This window comes from Melospiza georgiana, chromosome 9 (assembly GCF_028018845.1).
Source record: "Melospiza georgiana isolate bMelGeo1 chromosome 9, bMelGeo1.pri, whole genome shotgun sequence".
In the NCBI taxonomy this organism is placed as follows: Eukaryota; Metazoa; Chordata; class Aves; order Passeriformes; family Passerellidae; genus Melospiza; species Melospiza georgiana.
The window spans coordinates 29,429,682-29,457,411 of record NC_080438.1 but is presented as its reverse complement, the minus strand read 5'-3'; the positions used below and the strand labels follow the sequence as shown (position 1 = coordinate 29,457,411).

Here is a 27,730-nt window from a genome sequence, read left to right as displayed (position 1 = left end):
ACTTCAATGGAACTACACAAAACACCATCTGCTCTGGAACTGGCTCATCACTTACTGGGTCAGCAGTTCATGGACAGACAAAACAAAGAATGAGCAAGTCTCAAACTAAGTTTATTATCATTTCATTGCCTCTTTTTTCTTCCCCCCCTCACCCCTGTTTTTTATAGTCTCATTTGTGTCATAATACAAGCAGGAAGCTTGCAAAAGTCCCTCAGGATGAGTTCCAATCCAAAATGCTGTGATGAAAAAGGGAGTTAAGAGCAGATTTTAGTGGTGCCTTCAGCTTGTTTTCCAATTGTTGCAATAATTCTGCAAACGAGGAGAATTTTGAATTCTTACTGGCAAGTATTTCCCCCATTTCTTTGTGTAAACATAAAAATAAACTATGGATCAGCACAGTGGCAGGCAGCAATCAGAAGCAATGTGGCAGAATTTGTCCCTTTTAGCTCCCAGAGAAACACAGCAGTGACAGCTCTGTTTTCCCTCTTCACTGTTTTTATCCTTCACCTGATGGATAATCACTTCCAGGCAGCTCTGTCTCAGTGATGATTCCATAATTTTTCCTAAATTCTGCTAGATTTTCTTTCAAGGACAAGGAAACCACCCTGTGGGTCCCTGTCTCATTACATCACAAGGACACGCACACACATTTTCTTGTTCCTAGTTAACTTCCAATTAAAAAAACCAAACCCCACAACTTGGAAGCTTGTTGATTTATCACGTGTGGCAACAAGTTATTTTGTTCCCTTTGTTGTGCTTTTACAGAGCCACGCTCACAGCCTGTGTGAATGGCAATAAAGAATTTTTGAATGGAAATGATTTCTTGCTCTCCTTCTGTGTAATTCCCACCAGCAAAGCACCCTGCAATTCTGTGATGCCTTATGCCAGGGATGCTCAGGGATTTTTTTTTTTCCCTTCCTGAATGCCATTTATCTACCCTGCTGCAGCTGCATGTTCAATTTATCACCATACCTGCAGGATAATGCTCCCATAAGCATTCTTTAGTAGATTAACTGCATCTGCATGAGACAGCCCATCCAAAGGTTGCCCATTAATGCTGACAATCCGATCTCCAACCTGAAAGTACAACAGCAATGGAAAATTACCAGCATTAGGGAAAATTAAAAATTAAGAATGCTTAAAATTCCTCGTGAACTTGGCACTGCACAGTCATGCTTCTCTTTTGCAGGATCCCTTTTGTGAGGATTCTGCACTGCCAGTGATCATTTCCCATTCTTTTTTTAACACTAACAATATGATCAGAGAAAACAAAGATGGGTTGTGTTTTGCTCTTTCTATTTGCAAGCAGAGAGGGAGGGGGATTTTCTCTGCTGTCCTTCCATCCAGAAAGGATTCATTTGTGCCTGAATGTGCAGACAAGTTCACATTCTTCCAGACCTTGTAAGCACGTGCTGAATGTTGTAGGGGAGAGAAGGAACTTCTGATATTAATCCAATTAACCTGGATGATTTCTTCTTCCTACACACAGAAAAATGATGTTGACCCTGCCATTGTTTAATTCCATCAGAGACAAGGCAGGAGTGTAGTAGCATGTCCTAATGAATCTCATGGGCCAAAGCACGTGGATCTGCATAACAAATTCTTCTCAATCCTCCTGATTCCTTGAGACTCTCTCCAAAACTGGAAGTGTTCACCACGACCACGCCTCGAAACCCACACGTGCTGTGGGTCTGACAGAAGTGCCTTGTTTTGCTGTTTATTTAAGATCAAACAACTCATTTCTGACCTGGTTTCTTCTTTCTTTCTTTCATTTCTGGCTGGAGCTCTAACGGATGCCCAGTCTGGAGTTCCCAAACTATCTGTGGTTTCCTTCTGCCCTGTCTGGATCTGGATGAACAGAGACATCCCACGGCCACTACAAATACATTCAAGCTCTTTCTCTTAATGTCACTTTTCCAATATGGGCAGCAATTGCCAAGAGGGGAAGAGAAAGGCAGATTTGTTTTTTGGGGTGGTTTTTTGGTTGGATTTTTTGTGGCATTGCTTTTGGTTTTTTGTGTGTTTCGTTGTTGTTGTTTTGCTTTTATATAAATAGAGGCAGAGCAGTCTATGAGAGATTATCACTGACAGCAGATGCAGAAGTGCTTGAGGCTTCAAGGGACAGGTGGGAGATCAAACAGGAAATATTAGGGGCCTAATATTTCCTAATATGAGGAAGTATTAGGAGATAGCAGGGCCCCTGTACTCACTCTGAGCCTCTGCGTGCGAGCAGCCACTCCGCTGGCCTGGATCATGGCGATGAAGATGGGGATGTCCCCCAGGGGACTGCCCTTCCCTCCTGCTATGCTGACACCCAGGGCATCATATGGGCCCTGGAACACAGCAAAAAACCCATATGCAGCAGGGGAACTGGCAGAGTGCAGGGCATGGCAGCACTGACTGCTTAGATTGGTGGCACAGGAGAAAATGGGTCTGACACACACACCTCCTCACCCAAAGCACAGGCACACATCCAACCCTGAGTGCAAACACAAATCATGCAGCCTGACTCGAGAGAAATGCTGCAAAAATGAACAGTTTCAGTGGAAGGAGGTGGCTTTGTGAATGGGCAGAAAACAACTCACTGACCCTTGTTATCTCCACAGTCCTCGGGCCCGTATCGGCGCCTGCTAATAAAGAAACAAACAATTAGCTTCTGTAATTAAGAGATAATATAATTAAGAGATAACACTGTCAGGTGACAAGGGTCCCTTGCTGCCTAGGCAGAGTTATCACCAGGCAGGAGTGGAGCCTTCCTGTGCCAAGGCAGGCAGTGAGGAGGAGGAGGAGGAAGGATGAATGTGGTGCAATCCCTCCCGGTGTCACCCTGACTCCCATTGTAGCCCAGGCACAATCTGTGGCACTGCAGCACTCTGCCAGCCTGCAGAACAGCCCTATTGTGCCCTCACTCAATTAAAGATTGGATTATTATTCCTAAATCACAGCGTCCTTGCACAAAGGGCTCTGGGAATGGAGCAGTTCCAGGGATCTCCTCTTCTTCCCCTTTGGGCTGTGCTGGAAAATAATGGACAGGCAGGAAGTCTGGATGGTGTGCATCCAGTAAAAGGGTGTGGAAAAGTACTCAAAATACTGGGAAAGGGGAGGGAAAAGGGAAAGAAAATGGGAAGGGAAAGGGGAAAGAAAAGGGGAAGGGAAAAGGAAGGAAAACGGGAAAGAAAAGGGGAAGGGAAAGGGGAAGGGAAAGGGGAAGAGAAAGGGGAAGGAAAAGGGGAAGGAAAAGGGGAAGGGGAAGGCAATAAAGGTGAGAGGGAAAGGAAAAGGGGAAGAGGAAAGGGGGAAAAGGAAAGGGAGAAGAGGGAAAAAGGAACAGGGAAAAGAGAAGGAGGAAGGTGGGAAAGGGAAAAGAGGAAAATGGAAAGTAAAGGAAAAAGGCAAAAGGCACAGAGACACTTCAGAGTTCAATTCGAACTGAACTTTTTCAGCCCAGCAAGCTGATGGTGTAGTCAGGTTGTAAGCTCTGCTACACCCACCCCTAACTGTATGAGCTTTAATGAAACCAGAAGGCTGGCAGAGTAAATCTCCTCCAAAATTCCACAATTCCTACCCCCCAAACCAGCACTCCCCACATCCATGCAGGTGTGCCTGAGCAGCTCAGCTCTGTGGCACTGGGAGCCCAGCCCTGGGTCAGGAAATGCCCAAAAGCCACCAGGCTCCTGCAGTGCCTGCAGACCAGCAGAAGAAATGTCTTCTCCTCCTGCCCATGGTCAGATGCGAGCAAAGATTCCCAAATCCTGGAGCCACTCTCCCCAGGTTGCTGCAAGTTTTGGATTTTTAACACTCTCTAAACCTGCAAACTGGGCATTGTGAGTCTCTCATTACAAAACACCCCTTTATGCACTCAAGAGCAACAGAGATGTAAATGAGGTGGTGGCAGCTTTATTCCCTGAGAAAACCATTCCTAATGTGAGAACCATGCCTGTGCTAAGGCTCTGACAAGGGGAATGGCAGGGCACAGGAATTCTGCACTTAAAACAGAGGGGCCACTCCTCCTCCAGCAGAAATAAAAATAATAAAAATAATGTCATCTTCTGGGAAGTGTTTGGGTCTAAAAACATCCGTGGGGCATCTTTGGGGAGGCTGAGCAGGAAAGGCAGACTTGAGTGCTCAGTTTGGCTTTCAAAGCAGCAGGGTACAAAGCAAACCCCATCAGCTGCTCTGACAGCTGCCCAGTTTGTACCTGAGCCTCTCTGGGCTGTGTCTGCTGAGGATCTCTTGGTGCTGACAAAGTTCTGCAGGCTGGAGAGGACGGGGGCGAGCGCGGGGTGGAAGTGGCTGTGGGCACTCTGCTGGCTCGCCTGAGGGTGAAAATAGAGAACAAAACCCATGAGTACAACCCCAAAGTGAACTTTAAACCAGACCCTGTGACAGATGGGAGCAGCTGTGCTCTGCGCCAGCCACACTGGAAATGCCACATTGGCCACGCCAGTGCAAACCCCTCTGTGAGGGGAACTGACCAAAATCCCCCCATGGAGGTGAAGTCACCAGCCCTGCAGGGATGGAACAGATGTGGGGATGTGGCACTCGGGACAGGGGTTAGTGCTGGGCTTGGCAGTGCTGGGGAATGGTTGGATTTCATGGCCTCAGAGGGGTTTTCCAACCTCAGTGATCCTGTGGTGCTGCTCACAGTGCTGCACACCCTTATCCCACATTTATGTGTTGCTCAGGTCAGCTTCAGACAGTGTTCCCCTCTCTCAGCTGCTCCCTGGGTGTCCCACACCTCAGGACAAGGGGAAATGAAATGATGGGCACTTTCCCTGTGGTGCCCCTGCATGCCTGAGCACCCAGGAGGACAAAGAGCTGCTCTCTCACATGAGGGGGATAACAGGGACACCCATCCTGTCACTGGCAGGAATCTTTGCTGTTTTAGCTGAATACACTGCAATTGCTCCTGCTCCTTCTATCGGCCCAAGAACCTCCTCTCATTTCCAGAAGAACATGGGGATGACACAGGAGAGCCTCCAAAGGCAGAAGCTCACTCCTGCTGCCCTTCCCATTTCCCTCCTTTTCCTTCTCTCCTTTTCTGCTTTTATCTTTAATGCCTTGTGCAGGCTGCCCTGGAGCAGAGGCTGGGCAGAGTTCCAGAATAAAGCAGGGATTGATTCACAGGATCTCCTCCATGGATGCACCTTGGGCAGCACCAGAGCCCAGCCAGGGCTGCACCCAAGATGAACCAAAATGGCCCCAAAATGCACGGCCGGGCACGGGCTCTGTCCCTGGGATCAGTTCTGCTCCATTTGCACCTTGCAGTTCATTGTCCCATCCCAGCTTTAGCCCAGGCAGTCCCACCCTGCTTGTTTTTCTCTCTCCAGCCCACGGGGTTTGTGCTCCTGGGCTGAGATTTGGATCATTTGTCCTTGGTGCCCAGCTGGAGCAGGAATTGTTTTGTCTCCCTGCTCTGTGCACAGAGCTCAGCATCCCTGAATGTGAACCCAGACCCACACACTAAAGCAGCACAGAGTCTGAATAATATAAAATTTAAAACCTGAGGCATCATCTTCAGGCTCTGCCCCTCGAGGGAACTCACCCATCAATTTAGGAAGTGCATCTGAACAGGTTCCACTGAGGGCCAGACCTTTCCATCTGGGCTGCCTTGTCCAAAACAAAGACCTGCACCATCCTTGTCCATGCAGAGCAGAGATTTCTCCCACCAGCTGGTGACTCAAGATCCCTGACACATTTATCCCACTGGCCAGAGTGCAGCTGTCAGTGACAAACACCAGGCACAGCACAGCTCCCACCCCTGGGTGCCAACCCATGGCCCAGTTAACATAATTTGCAATGCCTGTCAAAGAAACCCCTGTTTCTATTTCCAGGGCTCAAGGGGTGCAGTGGGCCCAGAAAAAAAGCCAAGTGAGGACAAAAGGTCTGGATGCTCTTGGCCAGCACCTTCTAAAGCAGCGCTTGCAGTTGTGCAAATCACTCAGGCTGGTTTGCTGCATCATCTGCCAAGATTTTTATAACTCTTGGAAGGGTTTTGGTGAGAAACATTTATTCAGTTTTCAAAATCACCAAGTCACTTCAGAGCAGGGAGATGAAGGCTCTCAATCGACTCTGCATCAAGGAGATTAGGATTTCTTGTGTTAAAAGAAAGGCAGGATTTACCAGGTTCCTGCAAAAGCCTCTTATGCTACAAAAAAGGGAGATGATGTCACTGGATCTGAATTTTTACCTAAACTCACATTAGATATTATGGTATTTTGCTTCCCTTTCAGCTTGAGCTTCACATGGTAAAACCAGGTGGGTCATTTTTAGCTGTCACTTTTTGATTACCTTGTTCATGTCGATACAATGGCCAAAACAAAATCTAATACCTGGCTGCTGACTAAATGCAATCAGTGCAATTTCCCTCTGTTCCTTTACCTCTCCCTGCCTGCTGCATGCACTGCAGATGTTTCTCCAGAGCCAGTATTTTTAAAGCTGGGCTTAGCCCAGCTGTTCCCACGTGGATTTAGCCCCTCCTGGTTCCTCAGCACCTCCAGCCAGCCAGGGCCACTGCTGGCCCTCAGGAAGTGAAGAAATCCCACCATGCTGTGATAATTTGGGCACCTTTTTGGGGCTGCTCATGGACAGACCTCCTTAAAAACATTCCTGCTTTAACTCACATCTCCCCTAAGCCTCCTATGGCTCCTCCTCTGTTTCCAAAATACAAACCCTTCTTTCAGCAGTGCTGGATCCCCTCATGTGCAGCTTCCCCGTGGCCAAAGCCCCCCACAGCCTCACCCTGCTGTGATCCCCCCTTTTTGACATTGACACCCTAAACAGAATGGCAAAGCAGTTGATTTTCAGAAGGAAAACCCATCAAGAAGAAGTTTTCCAAGTCACTGTTCCTTGTTTCTCCCCCTGCAATGCTCCAGGTTTAACACCAAGAACTGGAGTCTGAGCAGAATGGGGGGCACAGGGAGAGGGAAAAGGCCCTGCTCTGATTGAGAAATGAATTGTTGTCCTCGCTTCAGGTAAAGAGCAAGTGAAGCAGGAAATTGCTCTGTGTTTTCTTGGAGGGGAAAGCAACTCTCCTGTGGTTCTGCTGGAAGATAGGCAGAGATACAGTTTGGTTTCATTAGCTCGTTTTGATAGACAAAACAGCTGCACAAAATACATTCAAGCAGTTTTTGCAAGTCTTCAAACCAAAAATTTCTGGGCATCATCACTTGAGAAAGATATTCCAGATTTTTGGTGTGTCTTGGGAAGACACTCCTCCAGCAATAAATACATTAACCAGCTCTTCTGCTCCATCAGCATTTCAGCACTGAAAATGATGGGGATAAAATGTTGTGTTCCCCACCCCTCAGCAGTGTCTGTGGGAGGATGAGCTCCATGTGCACATCTGTGCACCATCCCTGTGCTCTGCCCCTCACAGCTCCACTTTAAACAGGAATTTGTCACTAACCTGACTGTTCTGGGATGTTTTCCTTGATGACAGCCATGACCCAGCTCGCAATCTCCCAAGCTCAAGATGCACCAGGCCTTGGGCACACTTGGAAAAAAACCAAAAAAACAAAAAACAGCCCACAATGTACAATTTAAGTAGACATATAATATTTCATGCTCTCCTGGAGAGAATTATGTTTATATTCAGCACCACAAGTCCGTGAAGAAAGCCACAAGGAATGCTCAAAACATGAACACTTGTATTTAGACAATACAAAAAGTGGATTTAGGCTTGTCCTGAAGGTTCCTCCTGGTTGCTGAATTTAGTATGAATCTCCCCCCTTGCAAACTGATGGCAAATTTACTCAGGAAAAAGAAACAAAAACCCCAAACTCTTTAGCAGACATTCGAAAAACCCTTCAGAGGCAAAATGCTGCAGAAAAGGGTGAATTTAACCCATATGGATCCAACTTAACAAAATACCCTCGCACCACCGGTTCCCAATTCTTAAATAGGTAAACTTTTGGCGAGGCACCAGCCCTGAATGGAAAAAGCAAGGAAATAATTAGCCTTTCCCCTGAAGAATGAAAGAAATCATGTGCAGAAACAGTGGTGGGGATGGCAGGGGGAAAGCCCTGGGGTAGATGTAGTTTGGAACAGAAATGGGTCTTCAGCATGCACTGATGGCACTCGTGGCCATCCCACCCCTGCCCATGGAAAAAGGCAGCTTCTCCCAGAATTTCAGGGTAAAATCCCTCCTGGAGGATGGGAAGCTGTGCAGGAACAGGTTTAAGCTGTCATTTTAGGTCAGCACAGCAAAGCCAAAGATTTATTTCAGTTTTGGTTTGTGTTGCCTCTCTTGTTTCCAAGTGTTTTTCTAACACAGCTGCATTTTGAAATAAATGCCTAAATACTAAATGTGCCTTTGTGTTCCTGCTTCATATCATCCAATTCCTAGAAACACACAGAGAAGTGACTTTAAATGAACCTCCCAGTTATTTCCAATGAAATTCCTGTCTCAGTAATCAGCTGGAGCTGTCCTGTGTATGGTAAATAGCACTTCAGGATAATTACCTTGCACAGTGTCAGTAACTGCAATTCAATATCACAGAATGTATTCTGTACTCACCTTAAGTGTAGTGGCAACAGTCTCTTGTGAGGCATTTCTCATATCCTCCCCATTTACAGACAAAATCTGATCTCCTTGAATTAATCTTCCATCTAGGTCTGCAGCTCCTCCTTTAACAATGTCAGAGATAAACACTCCACTTCCATTTCTAACAATGCAAGAAGCATATGGCTAATTACACAATCCAATATTCTTTGGGAGACCAATTTAGATTACTTGCATTTAAGAGACATTAAAAGAAACCTGTGAGCAGAGGAAGAACCAGTTTTACACCCCATTCAGCTGTGTAAAAAATCGATGACTTTTAAAACCGCAGCATGTTTTGCTAATATTTAATGCTGTCTTTCCCCTTGAACTGCTACTTCTGACTGTAGGATACAGAAAGATTTATGGAAAACACCATTTATATGAATAGGATTGGTCTATAATGGAGTTAAACTATCTCCTGATGGGTTAGTGGTGGAGCTGGCAGGGTTAGGTTAAAGGCTGGACTCAGTGATCTTGGTGGGCTTTTCCACCCTGAATGATTCTGTGGTGTGAGCTGGTGCCAGATCTGGCATTTCTTCATCTTTCACCTGAAGCACACAACATTTCCCACCCTGAATTATACCTGGGCACCATTTAACAAATTTCAGCAATTGGGCTCTTTCTAAGGAGGAGAGCCCCACCATGAAGAATTCAGGAGCAGCACAGGAAGTTCAGCTCAGAAGCAAAGGGAGGAGGGCTGGAGACTGTGATTACCATCTGCAGGGTAATTTACATAATCTAAATTAATTACCCACCCCACAATCTGCTCACAACACCTGGGTTAAACACTGCCACCCAAAAACTGCTGCAGAAACTCTGCTGACCACGGGCAGTCAGGATAATGACACGGTGCTTTGTAATTGCAGAAGTAAATTATTTTTGGCAATGCAGGATGGCAACTCCAACGCTGAACAAGTGTCATGCCATAAATCTCTTTTAGCAAAGGAAGTTTAAAACTATCAGTGCTCTGGTTTGAGTGATCTAATAGCAGTGGTTTAGAGATGTATCAGGAAAAAGCCACATTTTATTAGGCTGCTGTTGCTTCCCACTGTATTCCTCTCCATAACTCCCTGACACAAGGGTGGAACCAGGACAGGACAAGAGGAAACGGCCTCAGGGGAAGTTTGGGCTGGACATCAGGAGGAATTTCTTCATGCAAAGGGTGGTCAGACATTGGCAGGAAGGTTTGGAGTCCCCATCCCTGCAGGTGTCCAGGGAAGCACCAGGTGGCACCCAGAGCTCTGGGTGGGTGACATCGGTCAGAGGTTGGGCTGGATGACCTTGGAGGGCTTTTCCAGTCTCAGTGGTTCTGTATCTCAGGTTCTGTTCTGCAAACTGTTCTCTGCAGTGTGGCACAGCCCCCTGAGCTGCTCAGGGCTTGGGTCTAACTCAGCCTCCCACCCTCCATTGGGCTTGTTCTCTTTGAAATGAGCATGAGCTCAATCTAACTCACAAATCCTTCTGCAAGGAGGTAGGGTAGGTTTATCCCCCAGTTTAGAAACCAGAAAAGTCATGGTTAGGGCCTGCAAAGCCCTGAGACACAGCTACCCTGATGGCACAGGAGAGTGAGCCCCCAGTTCTGCATGGGATCCCCTCTCTGTGCCCGGAGCATCCCTGGGCAGCCACAGCCTCCAGTTCTCAGCTCTGTTCTGCCACAGCAGCCAGAACCACGGCCCCATCCCATCCTGGGAGACATTTACATATAAAATTGGAGGTTTTCCCCTTTATTTCACATTCCATAATGTCTACAGTTTTTTCACACATCAAGATCCCAAATATTCCCCACTGGGAGCGCTGTCAGACCAGAGACACTCTTACCGTTTCCCAGCTATGCTGAGCCCCAGCCCTCTGCCCGTTTTCTTTTGGATATCCACAGAGAAAATCTCCAGGTTTTCCTCATCCTTGTAGTGTGCCTCGTTCCTGTACACCACCAGCTGCACCTTCTGGGGCGTCTGCCGGAGGGCAGTGATGGCCTCCTCGTGGCTGGCGCTGCGCAGATCGATCCCGTTCACCTGCAACCAGCAGCGTTTGCTTTCCCCATGACACGGATAAACGATCCTTTCATCACACCCTGCCCCCGGGTGACAGCCCACATTTGTCAATCTGACACCCCTTGGTGCTCTAATTGAGAGTTCCCATTCCCAGAGGGAGATCCTGGGTTTCCTGTGGAGTGTGAGCTCGGAGCTTTGTGCCTCTGCCTGCAGTAAGTCCCAACAATCAGAACATTTGGGATTGGAAGTTTTGGGTGTTCTTCCCTTATTTTTAACCTCAAGCCTTTGGAACCTCAAGTAATTCTTCTTTCTCCAGCTACACAAAGCGAGACCTTTGAGCTCCCTGTGCATCTCAGTACTCAGATCCCTTCTCCCCCAGCTCGGTAATATCATCAAGATCAAAACAGGGAATCAGAAGCACCAGCAAATAAATGGCCCCAGAGAATCCCAGCAAATAAATGGCCACAGAGAATCCCAGGCAGGATGTATTCAGTGGTGATTTTCCTTTTTTCCCAATAGATGGCACACCAGACCGCTGCTGGAACAGCCAGCTACACTTCTCTTACCAAAACTTGAGGAGGTTTCAGCATTTTAGTAATGTCAGACAGAACAAGAAGTTCTGCTTAAATGTTCCATTAAAAAAACCCTATTGCAAGGAGAAACTTAATCTGATTTTGCCAAGCCTGATCCACAAGTGCCCTTTAAGGTGTTTGCCAATATTTTGTCAACTAAATCATCTTTTATTTCTTCATACCAAAACGTATCAATACTTAGACATTTCTCAAGTCTCTTTAGGAAGCAGCATGAAGTTCAACAGAATAACCACAAATGTAAATCTACTTCCATGAGTTTTAAGGCTATGAAAAAATTTCTCAGAATTTCTAGATATGCAAAACTACAATCATATCTAATTTTACATTAAGATAATTAAGGCCAATCTTTATTCCCTATATTCTTTTGTACCAACTTTGCACACATTTATTTATAAGTGCATTGATATTCTTTCCTCGACACAGGCATCAACGTGTGCTTTATCACCCTAATCTGAAACTAATTCAGCCATCTTTTTGATTAATACAGCTTTTAAAAGCTGTAATAATAACAATATTATGGCTCACAAACATTAGCACTTTCCTGTTTGGCCAGAGAAGAATTAATTAACCTGCTCCATTCTTACCCCCTAATTACTGTGCTCTGTTAATACCCCGTTATTTATAAAACCAAAACAACACTGGGCCTCCACGCTAACAAAAATATTTGCAGTGCAAGAGCTGTAAAGACAACTCCCCAAGTACCCCTTGCTATTTTCCTAACCCTACACACCGAGGCCTTAATGGCCATGCTGGGAATTTGTCCTGAGCTGACAGCAGAGCTGCAAAGCAGCTGCTCTGAACCCCTGCCTGACGCAGGTTTCATTTGCAGACCAACATTTCTCTCTTAACCCTTTCCCTCCACATTTTCCCTGCTTGTCTGGGGGAAAAGCACCACATTTAGTCCCAGCAGCCATTCCTAAGCTGAATGGAGTGTGGCCTGGGGGAGCTGGGAGGGATGCAGGGATGCTCACAGGGATGCAGGGAGGGATGCTCACAGAAAACTCAAGCCCCAGCCCAGGGGGCTCAAAGACCTCAGCACAGAACCCAAGACCCCTGTGCCTTTGATTTAGCCCTTAGAAAAAACAATTGCCAACCTTTTATAAAGAATTACAAGCCATGAAAGTTTAAGTAGAATGTCAGTGAATTTATCACAGGGTGAAAAAATAGATTTTTAAAGTTTTTAGAATGAAGGTTCAAAAAGCAAGATTGAAGAATCTAAGTGTGGCCAGCCTTTCTCCTTCTTCTTGGCCTCCATCTTCTGCTGTGATGGTGGCACTTTTAGATTGGTTTAGAATAGAAGCTCACTGCCCAACATAAGTGACAAGTATTAAAAAGTAATTGTAAATATTGTACACGTAGTTTTTAGTATAAAGAGATAACACCACCCAAAAGCAAGCAGAGTGCCTCTAACTGTCTTGCTGAGCAGACCTCAGCAAGACAAGAGAAAGAATTTTATAAATAAAATACAATAAACAACCTTAAGACTGAAAAATGAAAAGCTCTGACTCCTTTTTCGAGTGCCAAGCAAAGAAAGGAGACTCTCTAATGTTTCTCAGAGTCTGTGGGTGCTGCTGACAGGGATACTGGCAGGGATGCTCCAGCCACCTTCTCCTGCTCACCCCACGTTATCCCAGCTCAATATTTGGATTTCAGGCAGAGCAGAGATACAGGAGTGGTGCTGGAAGAGCAGGGCTCCGAATGAAAGATTAAAGAGATGAATAATACCAAGCTATTGGACATGACAGCTGAACTATGTAATTCAAGAACTGCCTTGCTCAATTAAATTTAATGTATTCTCAATTTGTACCTTCAGTTTATATGAATATATAAGGAAATATGAATTTTTCAGGACGTTCTTAGTGACAGAAGAGAAGCCCTGAGAATGAATCCTCTTCAACCTACAAGGGAGCTCTGTTGAACTGGAAACAAGTCTCCACAACCAAACACAGACACAGAGAATGTCATTTACCTCCAGAATCTGATCACCAGCCCAGAGTCTGCCATCTCGGGCTGCTGCCCCTTCTTCATAAACTTCATGGATCACTATGGCATCCTGTGGGAAGAAGGCAGAGGCATGAACCCTGCTTCCCCATCAGCCCCAAACTGGCCACCATGACCCACCCCACACTCCCCACCAGCTCCACAGGCAAAACCACAGCTCTCCAAGCCAGGAGAAGCAAGACTGTAACACAGGTTTTCCAAATTTTCAGTGTTTTGGGATAAGAAAGCGACTCCTGTAATCAAAAACTGGTATAAAGGTACAAAGGATTTGTTCCCCACTTCAGGGCAGTCTTGTCTAGAGCTTCTTCCATCATTTTTATGCATTGGCACCAGCAGCACATGAACTCAGTGTGAACTGTAGTATTAATATAGTCTACTTTTAATGATATTATTTAAAACCAGATTCTTTGGAGCTATGAATATTTTTAGGGACTTGGCATAGACCTCGGCTTTAAGCAAGAGCTGAATGCCTTGTGGTAAATAGCACTGGTTAAATCTGTAAGAAATGAAATCCAGAAGAAAGGAACAATGGCAAATGTTAGTTTATTACTGAGGTTGGAAAATGTAGGCAGTGGCAGATGTAGCTTCAGGGAAGGTTTCAGTGATTTAATCTTACTGCCAGCAATAGATGTCCCCAAAGAAAAAGCATTACAAAGAACACACTGTTCTCTTGCTGGTGCTTTCCCTTTGCATTGTTCTGGTTTGTTTGTTTCTTTTTTTTTTCTTTTTGTTTAAAAAAAAATATATATAGGTGAGCATCCTGTTACAGAGCTTCAGCTTGCAGGATGGGATGCTCCTGTTTGTGTGCCAAACCTGCTCCTCTCTCAGCAGCACCAGCAAACCCTCAGCCTCAGAGCTGGCTCTGGGCAAACACCTGGTGATGTTTAATTCCACATGTAGGTCCTGGATAACCCAAGCTCAAATATCCCAACAGGAGCAAGCCAGAGAGGAGCTTTCCCACAGAGCTCCCAAGGAAAGCTGGAGCATGGGAATCCCACTGTGGGATGGAGCAGGGGCAGGGAATTGCTGCTGGGGTGGGAAAAGTTTGGAGCTCTCCAAGTCTGGAGAACACTCCTGGGTACATCTCTCATCACCAATTCTCCCCTTGCTCCATGATCCTTTTCCAGCACAGAGACAAAAACCAGAACAAAACTCCAAAGCCCTTCAGGTAACGCTCAGATCACGACACTGAGAGCACAATTCCCTTTTATTCCCACTACAGCTCATTTAATGATGGGGACTTGCTGGAGCACAGCACCACTGCCACAGGTTCCCTCTGATCCATGGACACCAGTCCCTGAAAAAAGCCTGGGGGATTGCAAACACAAATGGGTTACAGCTGATACAAGAGTTCCAGATGGGGGAGAAGGAGATTTCAATCTGCACAAATGAAGGGGAAACACTGTGAGCTGTGTAGCAAGTAATTAAGAAAATCAAAAGAGTGGTTTCATTAAAAAATAAAATAAAATACAGATATATACACACCCCTGGCAACTGCAGGGGTTTTTTTGCAGTAACTGAAGCAATAAATACTAACAGAATAGAGCAACACAGGCATGTCCATCCTCTCCCTGTTGTCGGGTTTTGGTTGGTTGGTTTGGGGTTCAGGTATTTTTCACCTTTGTTTTACAAATGATGGTGTTACTCCAAAGCAGTGCAAGAGACTTTAGTCTGGGAGAAGTGGCCAATGAGAGAACACAAAATATTGACCAGCTTGTGAAGGCACATCATTCACACCAAGGCAGTGGATGGCCAGGAGGTTTGGCAGAAAACTGGCAGTGTGACCATGGAATAGCACACTGGCCATGTACACAGGATGGTCAAATTAAACCTTTCCAGACTGGATTTAATCTCATGTTTCCTAACCTCTGAGCAAGAACCCTTCAATCACATTTTTTTAAGTTTGTTTTCCATCTGTGGTTGCTTTTAAAACATCCACCAACCTGGAGTTAGCAGCTTTTCCCAGCACTGCTTTATTAAATGTAAAACTGCACATACCGAAGGCTCAGACCCAGGAACCACCAAGTGTTATCAGCTTGGATAATCTGCATCATCTATTTGAAAAGGCAACACTTCAGTGCTACACTGTGGTTCCTGCATGTGTGAGAAGCCAGAGCCAGGAGTAAAAATACACATGGCATGAAAAGGTACATTCCTGCTCGCTCTGTGCCTACCCTGCAGAAGGAAACATCTCGTTGATGTGCCAAAACACTGTTTTTCTTAAGCAGGGTTTTTTTTAAAGTAGTGTAGCTGAACCAGGCTTATCAAATCGATTAAAAACAGAACACAGCAACGTGTCCATGATGCACAGTAAAGATTTCTGAATAGTCCATAGGCATAAATGTCAGTTTTAGTTTTCCTGAGCTTATGAAGCATGGCAAACATCTCTTTCCTCTGATACTCCTGGGATCAGCTCAAAGCACTTAACCCAGAAGTAATTTTTTTTCCACTGGATCTAGTGGGATCTGGATAAGACTCTGTTAGTTTTGATCATCCATGACAAATCACTAAAACCAAACTACTGATGCTAGTGAATGTTTTAAATCATTATCCATATTTTAAAGGAGTTTATGCAGTGATGAATGTCATACTCCAGCCATCTAACCAAGCTGCAATGACTCTATCAACAGGCATGGATTGAAGCTGGAACACCCCTCTCAGTCCCTCAGAAAAAAACCAGAATCTATTATGACTGAAACAATACATTTATTTAAAGGATGGCTTTTGGTTTCTGGACATCTGCAGCTCCTGTTCAAATTAAACGTGTGCTTGATATCAAAGCTCAAAATCAATCAGTCAAGAGGGATGGAGAGAAAGTGGCATCAATGTTCATCTAGAGGCTGTGAATTCATAGTGGCTCTGGACAGATTTCCCCATCCGTCCCCACCTCCTTTCACCACCAGTTTCATACAGATTATGGCTCTCCATGGTGGAGCTTGGCAGAGTCACAAAAACCCTTCGTGCAGGAGGGGAAATAAAAACACTCCCGTATCAAGAACACACTTGTTTAAAAAAAGATACCCAGCTGCTGAAAGCACATACTTCATAAAGTTTACAAATCCATTCAACAAACTGGGGCTTTAATCTTGGTATATTTTGACAGAGCACAGTCTGGGAGCATTACACAAATGGGGAATTAATGCAGAGCTGAGCAGCTCTTGTCTGGGACGGAAGGATGCGGAATATGAGCTGGGCCATGCAAACTGTGCTTCTCCATGCTAAACAAAGTCCACCCTGGCAGGTGTAAACTGAGACTGCCCAACCATGAAAACACTGAAAAAACCACAGATGTGAAGGGAATTTCCCTGTTCTGCTGAAATGACCATCCTGGGCTCGAAAACGTTGGTGCTGAAGGGCCTGCAGCCCAAGGAAATGGACTGAATGCACTGACAGAGCACTGCATGGCCACAAACATCACCTGCAAGCCAGAAATATTGCAAGTATTTCCCAAATATTGCAGAAGTACAGCTGGTTGGGATATGATGTGCCCCAAACCTGGCAAGAAGCAGGAGTGGTCACCAAAGAGAAGGGATTCAGTAGGGTTCAGGCTGGAGCTGTGGGACAGGCACAGCCCTCACCAGCAGAGCATTGCTGTGACTGAGAACTGCACAGCTGTGGGGCAAAGAGAAGGCACAGGAGGCATAAAATGAGGGTTTGGCTGTGGAAGTGAAGGCAGAGAAGCAGGAGAAGCTCATGGAGCCTCTTGGTCAACACCTCCAAGAGCGAAGCTGGTGCAGAGTGAACAACAAATAGCGAGGGCAAGGGGCCTGACAGAAATTAGCACCCACCTCTGGAAAATAAAGCTGGTACCACGTGCACAGCATGGTCTGCACTGCACTGCCCTTCATCTGAGGAGAGGAAGAACCCTGAGCTCCCAGGGAGATGGATCTCAACTCCTCCCCCAGGCCGAGGATGTTTTTCTGCCTGATTTGTAACGATGCAGAGACCCGTGAGGGGAAGAATATCACACTCAGCCCTCAGCAAAGGGCACAGACAGACATGTTAACTCTGAGCATTAAATTCAGCCAGATTGACAGCTTAATCTTTGTATCTTAAATGTCAAGAACTGGTATGGCAGAGACCCCAGGCAAGGACCATGGAGCGCTGCCCTGGCTGAGCCTTTGGGAGGAAGGTGGTGAAGTCAGCATCCTGTTCAGGAAAATCACTGACCAAGTGATCCTTAAAAGCCTGCAGGAGCATAAACCATGGTGAGAAAGCCTCACAAGCTGCTGGCTTTAGGCTTGGGCTGCTCACATGTTTCCTGCAAGTTTGCAGCTCCTGAGCCAGTCTGTCGCAGACAACTTTTATAAAAAAGTCCTTTCCTTAGGATTTTTCCTCCTGAGAAGCTGAGAGGCCTCAGGAACAAAATGTAAACAATGATTATCTGTTGCTGTGGAATGCAACAGGTGCATCTGTGATTGGTCTCTGTGGTTGTTTCTAATTGATGGCCAAGCACAGTCAGCTGGCTCGGACTCTCTGTCCCAGACAGAAGCTTTTGTTATCATTCCTTTCTATTCTTAGCCAGCCTTCTGATGAAAACCTTTTCTTCTATTCTTTTAGTATAGTTTTAATGTAATATATATAATAAATATATATAATAAAATAATAAATCAGCTTTCTGAAACATGGAGCCAGATCCTCGTCTCTTCCCTCATCCTTGGACCCCTGTGAACACTGTCACACCAGTCTGTCCTGTGTTTCTTTCCTACTGTGCAGCTGCTCTTGAGCAGGACAAGAAGCAGCTTTCAACTGGAAAGCCACTGAAAATCAGCCCCCAGGATGTTACTGGGAATGCTGGGCATGGAGGGTGAGGGAGGAACAGGACACAGACATACAGGAGGCACAAATATTAAGTGCCAAGGGTATTTTGATGAAGTTGCACTATGTGATAAAGATGGATCAGGGTGCAAAAGGGGTGATTTCAAAAGAAGTGGAGCAGACAGATCTCCATATTCCCGGTGCTGGCTGGATTTGACAAGGAAGAAGGTCCAGATTGTGGTAAAGAGATTTCCTGCAGAGCCCTGAACACACCAAGTCCTACAGCTTGAACTGAGCTGAACTTTGGGCTTGTCTTTGTGGAGGTGTTTCAGTCCCCGAGCTCCAGCCAGGACCTGGGCAGCACCAAAGGCACCTGGAAAAGGGAGGTGAACCATTCCCCACTGAGGACTGCAACAACCAGCACAGAATGAACCCTACACCAACCATAACCACACACTTGGTGCAGGGAATGGAGATTTCTGCACTTCTCCTGAGGAAGACAGAAAGTAAACTACAGATAAAACCACACTCTGGAAAAGATGTTTTTCTGATTTAGTTGACAAGTTGTGTTTTCCCAAGCTAATACATTTCCAACTGATTTCCTACATAGCTACAAATGTTACACTAAATTAGCATTATTGAGGGTAATAACACTGCAAGGGGTTTTGCTGAGTGCAGGATCAGGGATTTATCTCTTTTCCAGGGCAAGCACAATACTGTTGGTTATTTCCTTTTCAACTTCTTCAATACTTTGTCCAGAGTAGTCAAATTGTAAAAATTTCATTTTTTACAGCCTGGTTCCCAGATAAAAGCAGAAATTAACTGGTTGCACAGTGAGTTCCACTGGAGAATTAACCCCACGCAGGAGCCTCTCAGTAGTTAAAATAAACTCAGCTGCTGGTTACTTGCAGGCAGAGGAAATGACAACAGCAGTGTTATGATCTCTGATCTTCCATTTGCAGCTCCAAATGGAATCTCCGTAAGATAACTTTCCAGCAAGGGAGGGTGAGGGTCAGGCCCAAGCAAAGCACCTGACATCTCCTCAGAGGGGTTTATCTCATGCAAACTCCTCCTCCTGGCACCGCAGGGTTTTGCCACTGCTGGCCAGCACAAACCATTAGCAGGCACCCCAAATCCTCAGGCAAGCAGTGCTGCAGTAAAACAGGCTGCAGAATGTAAAAACCTATTACTGTGTTAATGCAGAAATGCTCCACGTCGCACGAGACCCAGAGCCTGCCCTGCTCAAGGTCACAGCAAAGGGTCTGTTTCCCATTTGAGAACAAGCCCCTGCAAGAGGTGGTGTTCACTTGCCAACTTTCATAAAAAAGATTAATCCACAATATCAATATGAATATAATTTTTCATACTAAAATACAGATTTATTTTAAGGAAGTGGATAGTATTTGTATTACATTTTATAGGCCCCTATAGTTACATCTGGTCCTTATTTATTTAAATTTTATTCAGCTTGCATAATATTTTTGCTTACAGTTATATTCTCTAAGATCAGAAAAGCTAAAACCTGAAAATTCAATGGCACTATTCATTAACATTCCTTCTCTCTGCAGTCATAGACATTTGCAAGCTCTCCTTTGATTCTGAAATAATAAAACTAAGGTAATAAGATGTTTAGTGTAAAAATATATGACTTAAGTCAGAATGATAGAAAGAGCTATGTTCCTGTGAATCACATGCCAAAGCAAACCAAAGTTTTTCAAAAAGTATACATGCTCATTTTAGAGGGAATAATAAAGCACAGAATGACATATTAAAACCTTAACTCTCTCACTCTCATTATTTTATTAAGTTACCAAAAAGAAAAAAAAAAAGGAGAGTTTGCAGTGTACAGAGCACAGCACAGGTTATAAAGAATGCATGAGGTCCAGGAAGCCAAGAGCCAGGGGTTTCACCAGCAGCAGCCAGGATCCTCCTGAAGCCCATCCTGACGGGTCCTGCTGCTTTTGGATACTGTCAGCCTCGATTTTATGCTTGATTTCCATTCCTGGAAGGCAGCAGCTCCTCCAAGCAAGGCCCTGCTACTCAAGCAAGCCCTACCATCAGCTAAACCCTTGCCAAAGAGCCATCAAAGACACGATTTGCAGAACTTAGTGCCCTAATTCCCTTTTGTGACAGCTCATGTACAGAGCAGCTTGGGTTTGTCATGCCCCTGTGAGCCAGCGTCCTCCTGGAACGATGATGGATCCACCAGCTCCACCTCAGCATCACCCAGGCAGGAGTCAGAGCCACCCCTCACAGCCTCAGGCTAACTGCATTTACCACCCTGCCATTAAAAAATTCCCTTCTGGCTTAGGAGTGCGGGGTTTAGGAGGGGTTGCATTTCTGCCTCTCCCTCTGTGATACCCAAACCACGATTGAACACCCAGGGCTGCCATTCCCCTTTCCCATCCCACTGTTTCATGCACTGTGTGGGGGATTGAACAGCGGCAGCAGCAGCATCTTACAGCCCTCATATTGCCAGGGCCTCCCCAGAGGGCAATATCCCCCTTCTCATTTGTAGTTACAAGGTGAGCACATTTCAGCAGAACGCTCTCAGTGCTCGCTGCACCGAGCAATCACTCAGAGCTGTCTGGCTATAGCTGATAAAGATATTTCTGCCTGGATTTAAACATAACTGAGGTGGGGAGGGTGGGAGGAAAGCTCAGCCGAGGGAGGAGCAGCTCAGTGACACACAGCAGCCCCAGAGCCCTCGTGCTCAGGTAGGGCCCCACAAAGCTGAGCACAAAGCTGAGCTCTAGGCTTGGCTTTGGAGCAGAAGCAGCCTGCTTTTGGCAGCACGGAGCCCTCACAGGGTAATTAGCCCTCACAGGGTAATTATCCCTCTCAGCTCCAGGGGCAAACACCGGGGCTTGAACAGCTGCAGCTCCAAGTCACAGTTTTCCTGATTATTCCCTTGCCCTTCCTGAACAGATGGGGTTTATTCAAGGGATGACTCACCTGGACTGACAGAATGAATCTAAATATTCTTCTGTCAAACTGCAGCCCACCCTCAGGAAGCTCACAGAAAAGCCTCTGGGCTCACCCAGGTGATCAGGGAACCTTTTTGCTCCCCAGCTCTCACCAGCTCCTGTTAGCTGAGCACAGGAATATTCTGGTGTTTTTAATGTTCCAGCTTCGTGGATCACTTTATTTTACAGATGGAGTACCTTAAAGTTTCTTAATTGCCTTAAGAATGCTTTTTATTAAAGTCAGCTGAAAGCAAAAGTACAAAAAGAAAATTTACCACGTTCAAAGCAGACAAGCCAGTATAAAAGATCCTGCATAAGAGGTTTGATGTTGTTTACAACAAACACCACACAGCACAAAGTACATTTTTCTTCCTTTCTGTATGTAAGGCTGAGATAATGACCATCTCCACCTCCAGAGAGCCCTAAGTTACAGACCCTGCAATCTCCTTTTATATCTCTTCAGCAATTAGCTGGAGTGATTTCCAGCCCCAGCTGAGCCCCTGAGCCCTCCTCCCTGCCAGGTTCTCCAGCCCTGCCTGGAGGAACACCCCCAAACCAGCCTGGAAACTGCTGCATGCCCTCTGGCATGTCTGAGTGTCTCCATCGCCCGGGCAGAGTCAATAACCACCAGCAATCAACTCCACCATCGCTGAATTATTCAGCTGGCAGCAGAGCAGGGCCCCCACCCTGCACAGAAAATGTTTGTGTCAGAGCAGTGCCTCTTCCATGGGCTGCCAGGAGTCAAATCCCTGAAAATTCACTTCTAGATGACAGAAAATCATTGCAAGTTGTTAAGTGGGCAGCACTCACCCACTCTGGGGTGATAATTTCAGAGAATCTGGGCTGGTTTGGGTTGGGAGGGACCTCAGAGCCCATCTCCTGCCATGGGACACCTTCCACAAGGCCAGGCTGATCTAACCCTGCCCAACAGCCAGAGCCTCTCTGGACACAGCCCTCATCCCACCTGCATGAGCACAATTTAAAACAATCCCCTGATGCCCTGTTCTCTGAGGATTTAGGATGAAAATCTCCTGGGGAGCCTCAAACCTCACTCTGGGGATGTTTCTGAAAACATTTCTTTTTTTTTTTCCTCCCCCTTGTTTTAAATTCCCACTCTGAGGTTACTTTTACAAGTTTGATTGGACTACAACCAAAAAAAAAAAAGAATAAAAATCACAAACTGAAAGGCCTGTGCTCCAGCCAGCTCCACTCTGCACTTTAATTGCTTTAAAGCAGAGGCCATGTGTTGTGTTCTCTCAGGGGTACGTGGGAAGGTGAAATGAAAGTGAGTGAAGAGAAAAAAAATACTTTATAAAACATCAGCACTTAGAGGGAAATGAAATAGAGCTGCTCCAGAGAAGATCAACAACATGAAGACAACTCCCAAGGACAAACTTTCCTTGGCCATGGCTTTGCTGCAAGCACATCCCTCCAGCAGAGCCCTGGTTCATAATACATCACTGAGAGGGTTTGCAGCTTCAGGGGATGGACATCTCCTCACCAAAAAACCTTTCACAGGGGTTAAGACATCACTTTCCAACCTCCTGGACAAATTAACCTCCCTGCTCACAGGCTGTATTTTTCAAGTCTCTACTTGGTGATTCCTGATGAGATTCCTGAGGTTATGACTTAAAAGTTGCACTCCATATTTCATTTCCAAGCAGCCTGCCCCTGGCTGCCAGATTTATTATTCCAAAAGCTGGGCCTGCACATCTTGTGCTCCAGGAAGATATAAAATATTCTGAGAGAGCTTTCCCATCCCTTGTGAACTGCTGTTGAGTACCCTCAGCTCTGCATTTTTAGATCAAGAACATTTTAGTGCAACACGGGTGAGGCCCTTACAGGCTTTGCCACGTCCATTTCAGACTTTACATGTTCTGAGCAGCGTCCCTGGCTTTTCTCATGCTGTTAAATTCTTTTTTAGATCCCAGGAGCTGCGGTTCATGTCCTTCAGGGGTTTGTGGGCACTTCTGCTGAAGCCAATGACAGGTCATGCTAATTCCTCCGCACTGCACCAAACCAGTGAATCCTGGGCACAGAATTTCTGCCACACGAGACCCCCAGGAGTGATGCACTCCTTTGATCTCGCCTTTTCTCAAACACAAAAGATGTCCCTGTGTGCAACTGAGCTGAACCCAAATGACAGAGAGCGAGACACATCCATCACATCACTCAGCCCCACGGAGCTGTTCTGTAACATTGAAACTCAGAGACACAGGAACTTTCCAACAGCCCTGAGCAGTATTTGCTTTTACTGCTCATTATGTCACGTGAACTTGGTTTCAACTCTTTACAGAAGGTTTTCTGACTCCAGGGCAACTAAAAATATTAAAAAAAAAAAAAAAAAAAAGAGGGAAAAAAAAAGAATAAAAAAAAAAGGAAAGCATCAAAGTAATTTGGAGAAGATCAGAAAACAGAAAAATGGGAGGGGGATGCAACTGGAGGATCTTTAAGGTTTCCAACCCAAACTCTCCCAGGATTCTGGGATCCCACATCCCATGGAGGAGAAGGGGCTGGTTTGGAGCAGGAAGAAGTGATGGAGAATCCCAGAGAGGGTCTGTGCACATGGCAAAGGACCAGGTTAGGCTGTGGTTTCCCAAATCACCTTGTTTCCTATGAAACACCATTCCTTGCCTTTCAATGAGCAGATCCAGAATTATGAGAAGAAACAGGGACTCATTTTGGGTAAGTTGAGGATCTGAAAAGTGGGGAGTTGGGCCTCCCTCCCTCCATGGTTTGTTACTGCACTCCAGTGCACAGACTTTTAAAATCAACTCCTAGGAGGACACTTTAATGAATAAACTAATGAAAGCATAATACTTAACCAAAACCATTTACTCAATTGAAAGACTAAAACCCTTTGCATTTTTCTCATCTGCTCTGTACAGCAGTTATTTACAATTTTCATTTATTTGTATTAAAACCTCATTAAAGACACACACCATATTGGACCTGACAGACTGCCATGTATTATTTCCAAATTCCAGTTAAATGAAAAAGCAGGGAGATGACTTAACACCGAGCAACTTATTTGAATTTACTCAACACTGAGGAGCTTGACAAAAAAAGGGGGACTGGGGACAAAGCTGTGCAAGGCTGGAAAGAGTGAACACTAACCCAGCTCCATCTCCATGGGAAACAAAGGAATTTATCCCAGCTCTACACAACTGGAGACTGGGACCAAAACCTGAACTTTTTCCAATTTCAGCTTCAATGCTGTAAAAGATCCAGCCCACACTCTGCAATAGAAAAGTTTCTTTTTCCTTTTGACTTCCTTTCTTTTTTTTTTTTTTTTACTTTATTTTCTTCTGACTTTCCTTTCAAATATTTTTTTTTATTTTTATTTTTTTCCCCCAGAAGAAGACTGCTACATTGCAACTGTCTGTACCTGCTGACACTTTGATGCTTAATGATGCACCACTGTGATATTTTGGGTAAAACCTGCATGTACCAGAGCAGTTCCACACCCTAAAGAGTCTCAGTGTCAGGGAATTTAGGAGACCCCAGCACAGACACCTCTGCAACAGAGACTTCTTTACTGAAATACCTGAATTTGACATTTAAAAACCCAATCTTCCTTCTCTTACACTGCAGCAAAGTCTCTCAGATGGGAAGTGGAGAGGAGAGAGCCAGAGCAGAGGCAGGGAGGGGTTTATGGGCTTTAGCATCACCAATTTGCTGAGCTCATGCTCAAACTAATATATTTTAATTCATCTGAAGATATTTTTTTTTTCAGAAACCAGCATATCCAGGAGGCAGATTAAGCCAAAAGGCAGAGAAAGCAATAAAAGATTACCTTTGGTTTACCCCTGTTCTGCAAGGGCTTTTGCTGGCAGGCAGATAAATCACAGTTTGTTTAAAGAGCTACTGAGCATTTCTGCTCTCAGGACAGAGCTGTTATCCTTGCTGAGACAGCTCCACCTCTGCAACATTAATTTCAGCCATTCCAACTCCTGATTCATGAAAGAAAACACATTTGCAGCCTCTGACCACAGCAGCAAAGCTACTGAAACACCAACAATTTAAACAGGAGCATTGCCTGATGCGACACAAGGCAAAATCACCTTTTTTTTCACCAGTTTTTACTGGAGCTTATAGCTGGCTCGTCCTCCCCGTCCTCAACAATTTATCAGAGCAATTACCTATTGAGGGCATTGCTATTTTCCACGTTTTCTCTCTTTCTGTCAGCATCAAACATGATTTTATAACAGAAACTCACCAGGGGAGTGTCCTTGCCCCCGACGATGCTGAGCCCCAGCCCCGAGCGCCCCTTGGAGATCTCTATGGTCATCTCCTGCCCTGGCACTATGGCACAGGTGGCTGGATCCACAGGCAGAGCAGCTGGGAAGACACCTGGGAACATCACAAGGGCAAGGAATCAGTCACACAGCGCAGCAGGAAAATGAGAACCACCAAAGGAATGGTGCCACAACAGCTGATGTAGCTTTTTGTTTTGCTCTTCGCCTTCATAAAATTGAACTAAAGGGCCACTCTGAGTCACTTCTGAAGTCTCTAAACCAGAGTGACTTCAGTTCTGGGAATAAATGCTGCCAGTAAAAGCCAGTGAGGACACCTAATTCAGTTTTCATCTCTGCAATTCTGATTATGATGGAAAGGGGTATTCCTTTCAGGAGAGGTAAAACCATATTGCAGCACCATGGAATGAACAGCATGTCCCAAACTGTCTATTCCACTATTTCAATCAAAAACAAGATCATCTTTGTATGTAAAAGTCAAGAAAAACAAGTGAAGACACCTCCAAAAATTGTGATCTCCATCTCCTCTCAAAAATTGTGACAGGAGAGAAAAATACAAACATGTTATAAAATGACTGAGAACAGGTCATGGGATGTTCAAAGAAACAAAACTTCAGCAGAAGTTATGTGGAAGACAAAATGAAAACACCCATTTTGGGTCAGGGTAGTAAAACCACACCATATTATGGCAAAATGTCTGGTTCCTACCACGGCTGGTGGCTTCTGGCTCTGGAGGGAGGTGAGGAGGTGCTGGCTCCAGGGGTGACTCCTGGCAGCTCCCTGGGGCTGCCGTGGAAGGTTTGGGCTGCTTGACCTGGCTGAGGACCTAAAGGCAAAGCAGAAGCAGGAGAGATCAGTCATCAGTCCCCGTGGTGTGGTGAGGGCACTGTCATCAGCTGTTGATCGTTAAATCCTCCAAATCAACAGGAGGACAACAAGCAATTCCCACACATTTAAAGAGGAGCCAGTCATTTTTTTACATTTCCATCAATGAAATTATTTTAATGTATTCCCAGTTAATCCCTTCCCCCCAAGAATCAATCAGTCTTTAACCAAACCAAGCCCTCAGAACCCTCCCTTGCTGGTTAACACAAAGACACAGACATTTTCCTGGACACACACTTTCATGAACACACATTTTCCTGAACACACATACATTTTCTGGGAGCTGCTCCTCTGCCTCCTGCTCATCTGCCACCACCGGTGTCTCAGCTTTACACTTCACATCCTAAAAAGTCAAAAAAGACAACAAGATGTATTGAAAATGTCTCTCATTAGCTTCAATAAAATACCCTCCAAAACTCAGAATGATGGTTCTAGGGAAGTGCAGTGATGTTTTGGAGGGACAGGACACAGGGAATGGCTTCCAAAGGGATGGATGGGATATTGGGAAGGAATTCCTGGCTGGGCTGGAATTCCCAGATTTGCTGTGGCTGCCCCATCCCTGGCAGTGTCCAAGGCCAGGTTGGACACCCTGGGACAATGGAAGTGTCCCTGCCATGGCAGGGGTGGCACTGGGTGGGATTTAAAGTCTCTCCCAACCCAAACCAGTCAGGGATTTTAGGATTTCTCCATGTAAATCCATTTGTACCACCAAGCAAAGCCGAAGCCCAAACCCTAAATGAGGCAAAGCTGCTGTGAGCCCAGGGAGTATCAGGAGTTATTAAAATATCAGCAGTTATTACAATCGCAGCCCTGAGCTCTGAGGGCATGCAGGGCACAGCAGGGATGATCACAGATGCTCTGGAATGGCTGGGACAGCAATTCCCAGGCTGTGTGCAGGGACCCCTCAGTGCCCACAGCAGTCATCTGCTTTCTCCTCCTCCTCATTTTTTGGCTCTCCTAAATAAAGCAACTGCTTCAAATGCACCCTCCAGCCCCACTACAAAGATCTCCAGCAATGGTACTTCAATCACTGGCTCCACTTGTAGCCTAATTTATTTCTCTACCTTTGCAGTACATGAAAACATATTTTTATATCCTACTTTAACAACTGTTTCCAGACAGGTAAAGTGCCATCCCTTCTTAGCTACTCACTTTGATCCAAGTAATAGTTATTTTTCTTATCCCATATTTAAACCCCCTGATCAACAGCCTAGCTTGCAGAAAAACTAAGTGCCAACTTCCAAATATTACCTCAAACCTTTTTCAGATATTCAAAAGTTACTCTGCATCTCAGAAAGAATTTCTAATTAAGATGACAATTTCTGCATTAAAAAAAGTAAACAGAATTGTTTCATCTTGGAAGTGCTGGCCTTGTTTGCTGGAGTTTTATTATGCTAAAAGATTCCAACCCCCACAGGATCTTTTCTTTCCCCCCTTGATTTTTTCTCCAAGCTTGCTGTAACTCTGCAACTGCAACTATTATCCAAAAGGATAACAGGAAAAAAAGATAAAGGGGTGATCTCATTGTATTATCAGAGGTGTCAGGGGAGGAATGGGAGACTGCTCTGTCATTTTCTGAGAGATTGTTTTAATGAGCAATGAAAAATTACTTCATACTTCCCTTTTTCATTGTGATATGTGACTAAAATCTGAGGCTTCATCTTGCACCACAAGCAAGCACCAGGCACCACCTTCACATCTCCCTGATCTTTTAACTGTGCTAGAGGAACCTGAG

General features: G+C 45.4%; 1 protein-coding gene across 1 annotated transcript in view; it reads right to left on the bottom strand.

The window, feature by feature from the left end:
* PATJ (PATJ crumbs cell polarity complex component) overlaps nucleotides 1–27,730 on the bottom strand; it is a 133,253-nt gene that overhangs the window by 7,069 nt on the left and 98,454 nt on the right. The window contains exons 30-40 of the mRNA XM_058029911.1: nucleotides 26,267–26,338; nucleotides 25,819–25,936; nucleotides 25,074–25,207; nucleotides 13,099–13,182; nucleotides 10,364–10,557; nucleotides 8,519–8,666; nucleotides 7,409–7,495; nucleotides 4,199–4,316; nucleotides 2,590–2,630; nucleotides 2,211–2,333; nucleotides 973–1,077 (exon numbers count right to left, since the gene is read on the bottom strand). Of these exons, the coding sequence (XP_057885894.1) occupies nucleotides 973–1,077; nucleotides 2,211–2,333; nucleotides 2,590–2,630; nucleotides 4,199–4,316; nucleotides 7,409–7,495; nucleotides 8,519–8,666; nucleotides 10,364–10,557; nucleotides 13,099–13,182; nucleotides 25,074–25,207; nucleotides 25,819–25,936; nucleotides 26,267–26,338 (1,224 nt within the window). The remainder of the gene's footprint in view (nucleotides 1–972; nucleotides 1,078–2,210; nucleotides 2,334–2,589; nucleotides 2,631–4,198; nucleotides 4,317–7,408; nucleotides 7,496–8,518; nucleotides 8,667–10,363; nucleotides 10,558–13,098; nucleotides 13,183–25,073; nucleotides 25,208–25,818; nucleotides 25,937–26,266; nucleotides 26,339–27,730) is intronic.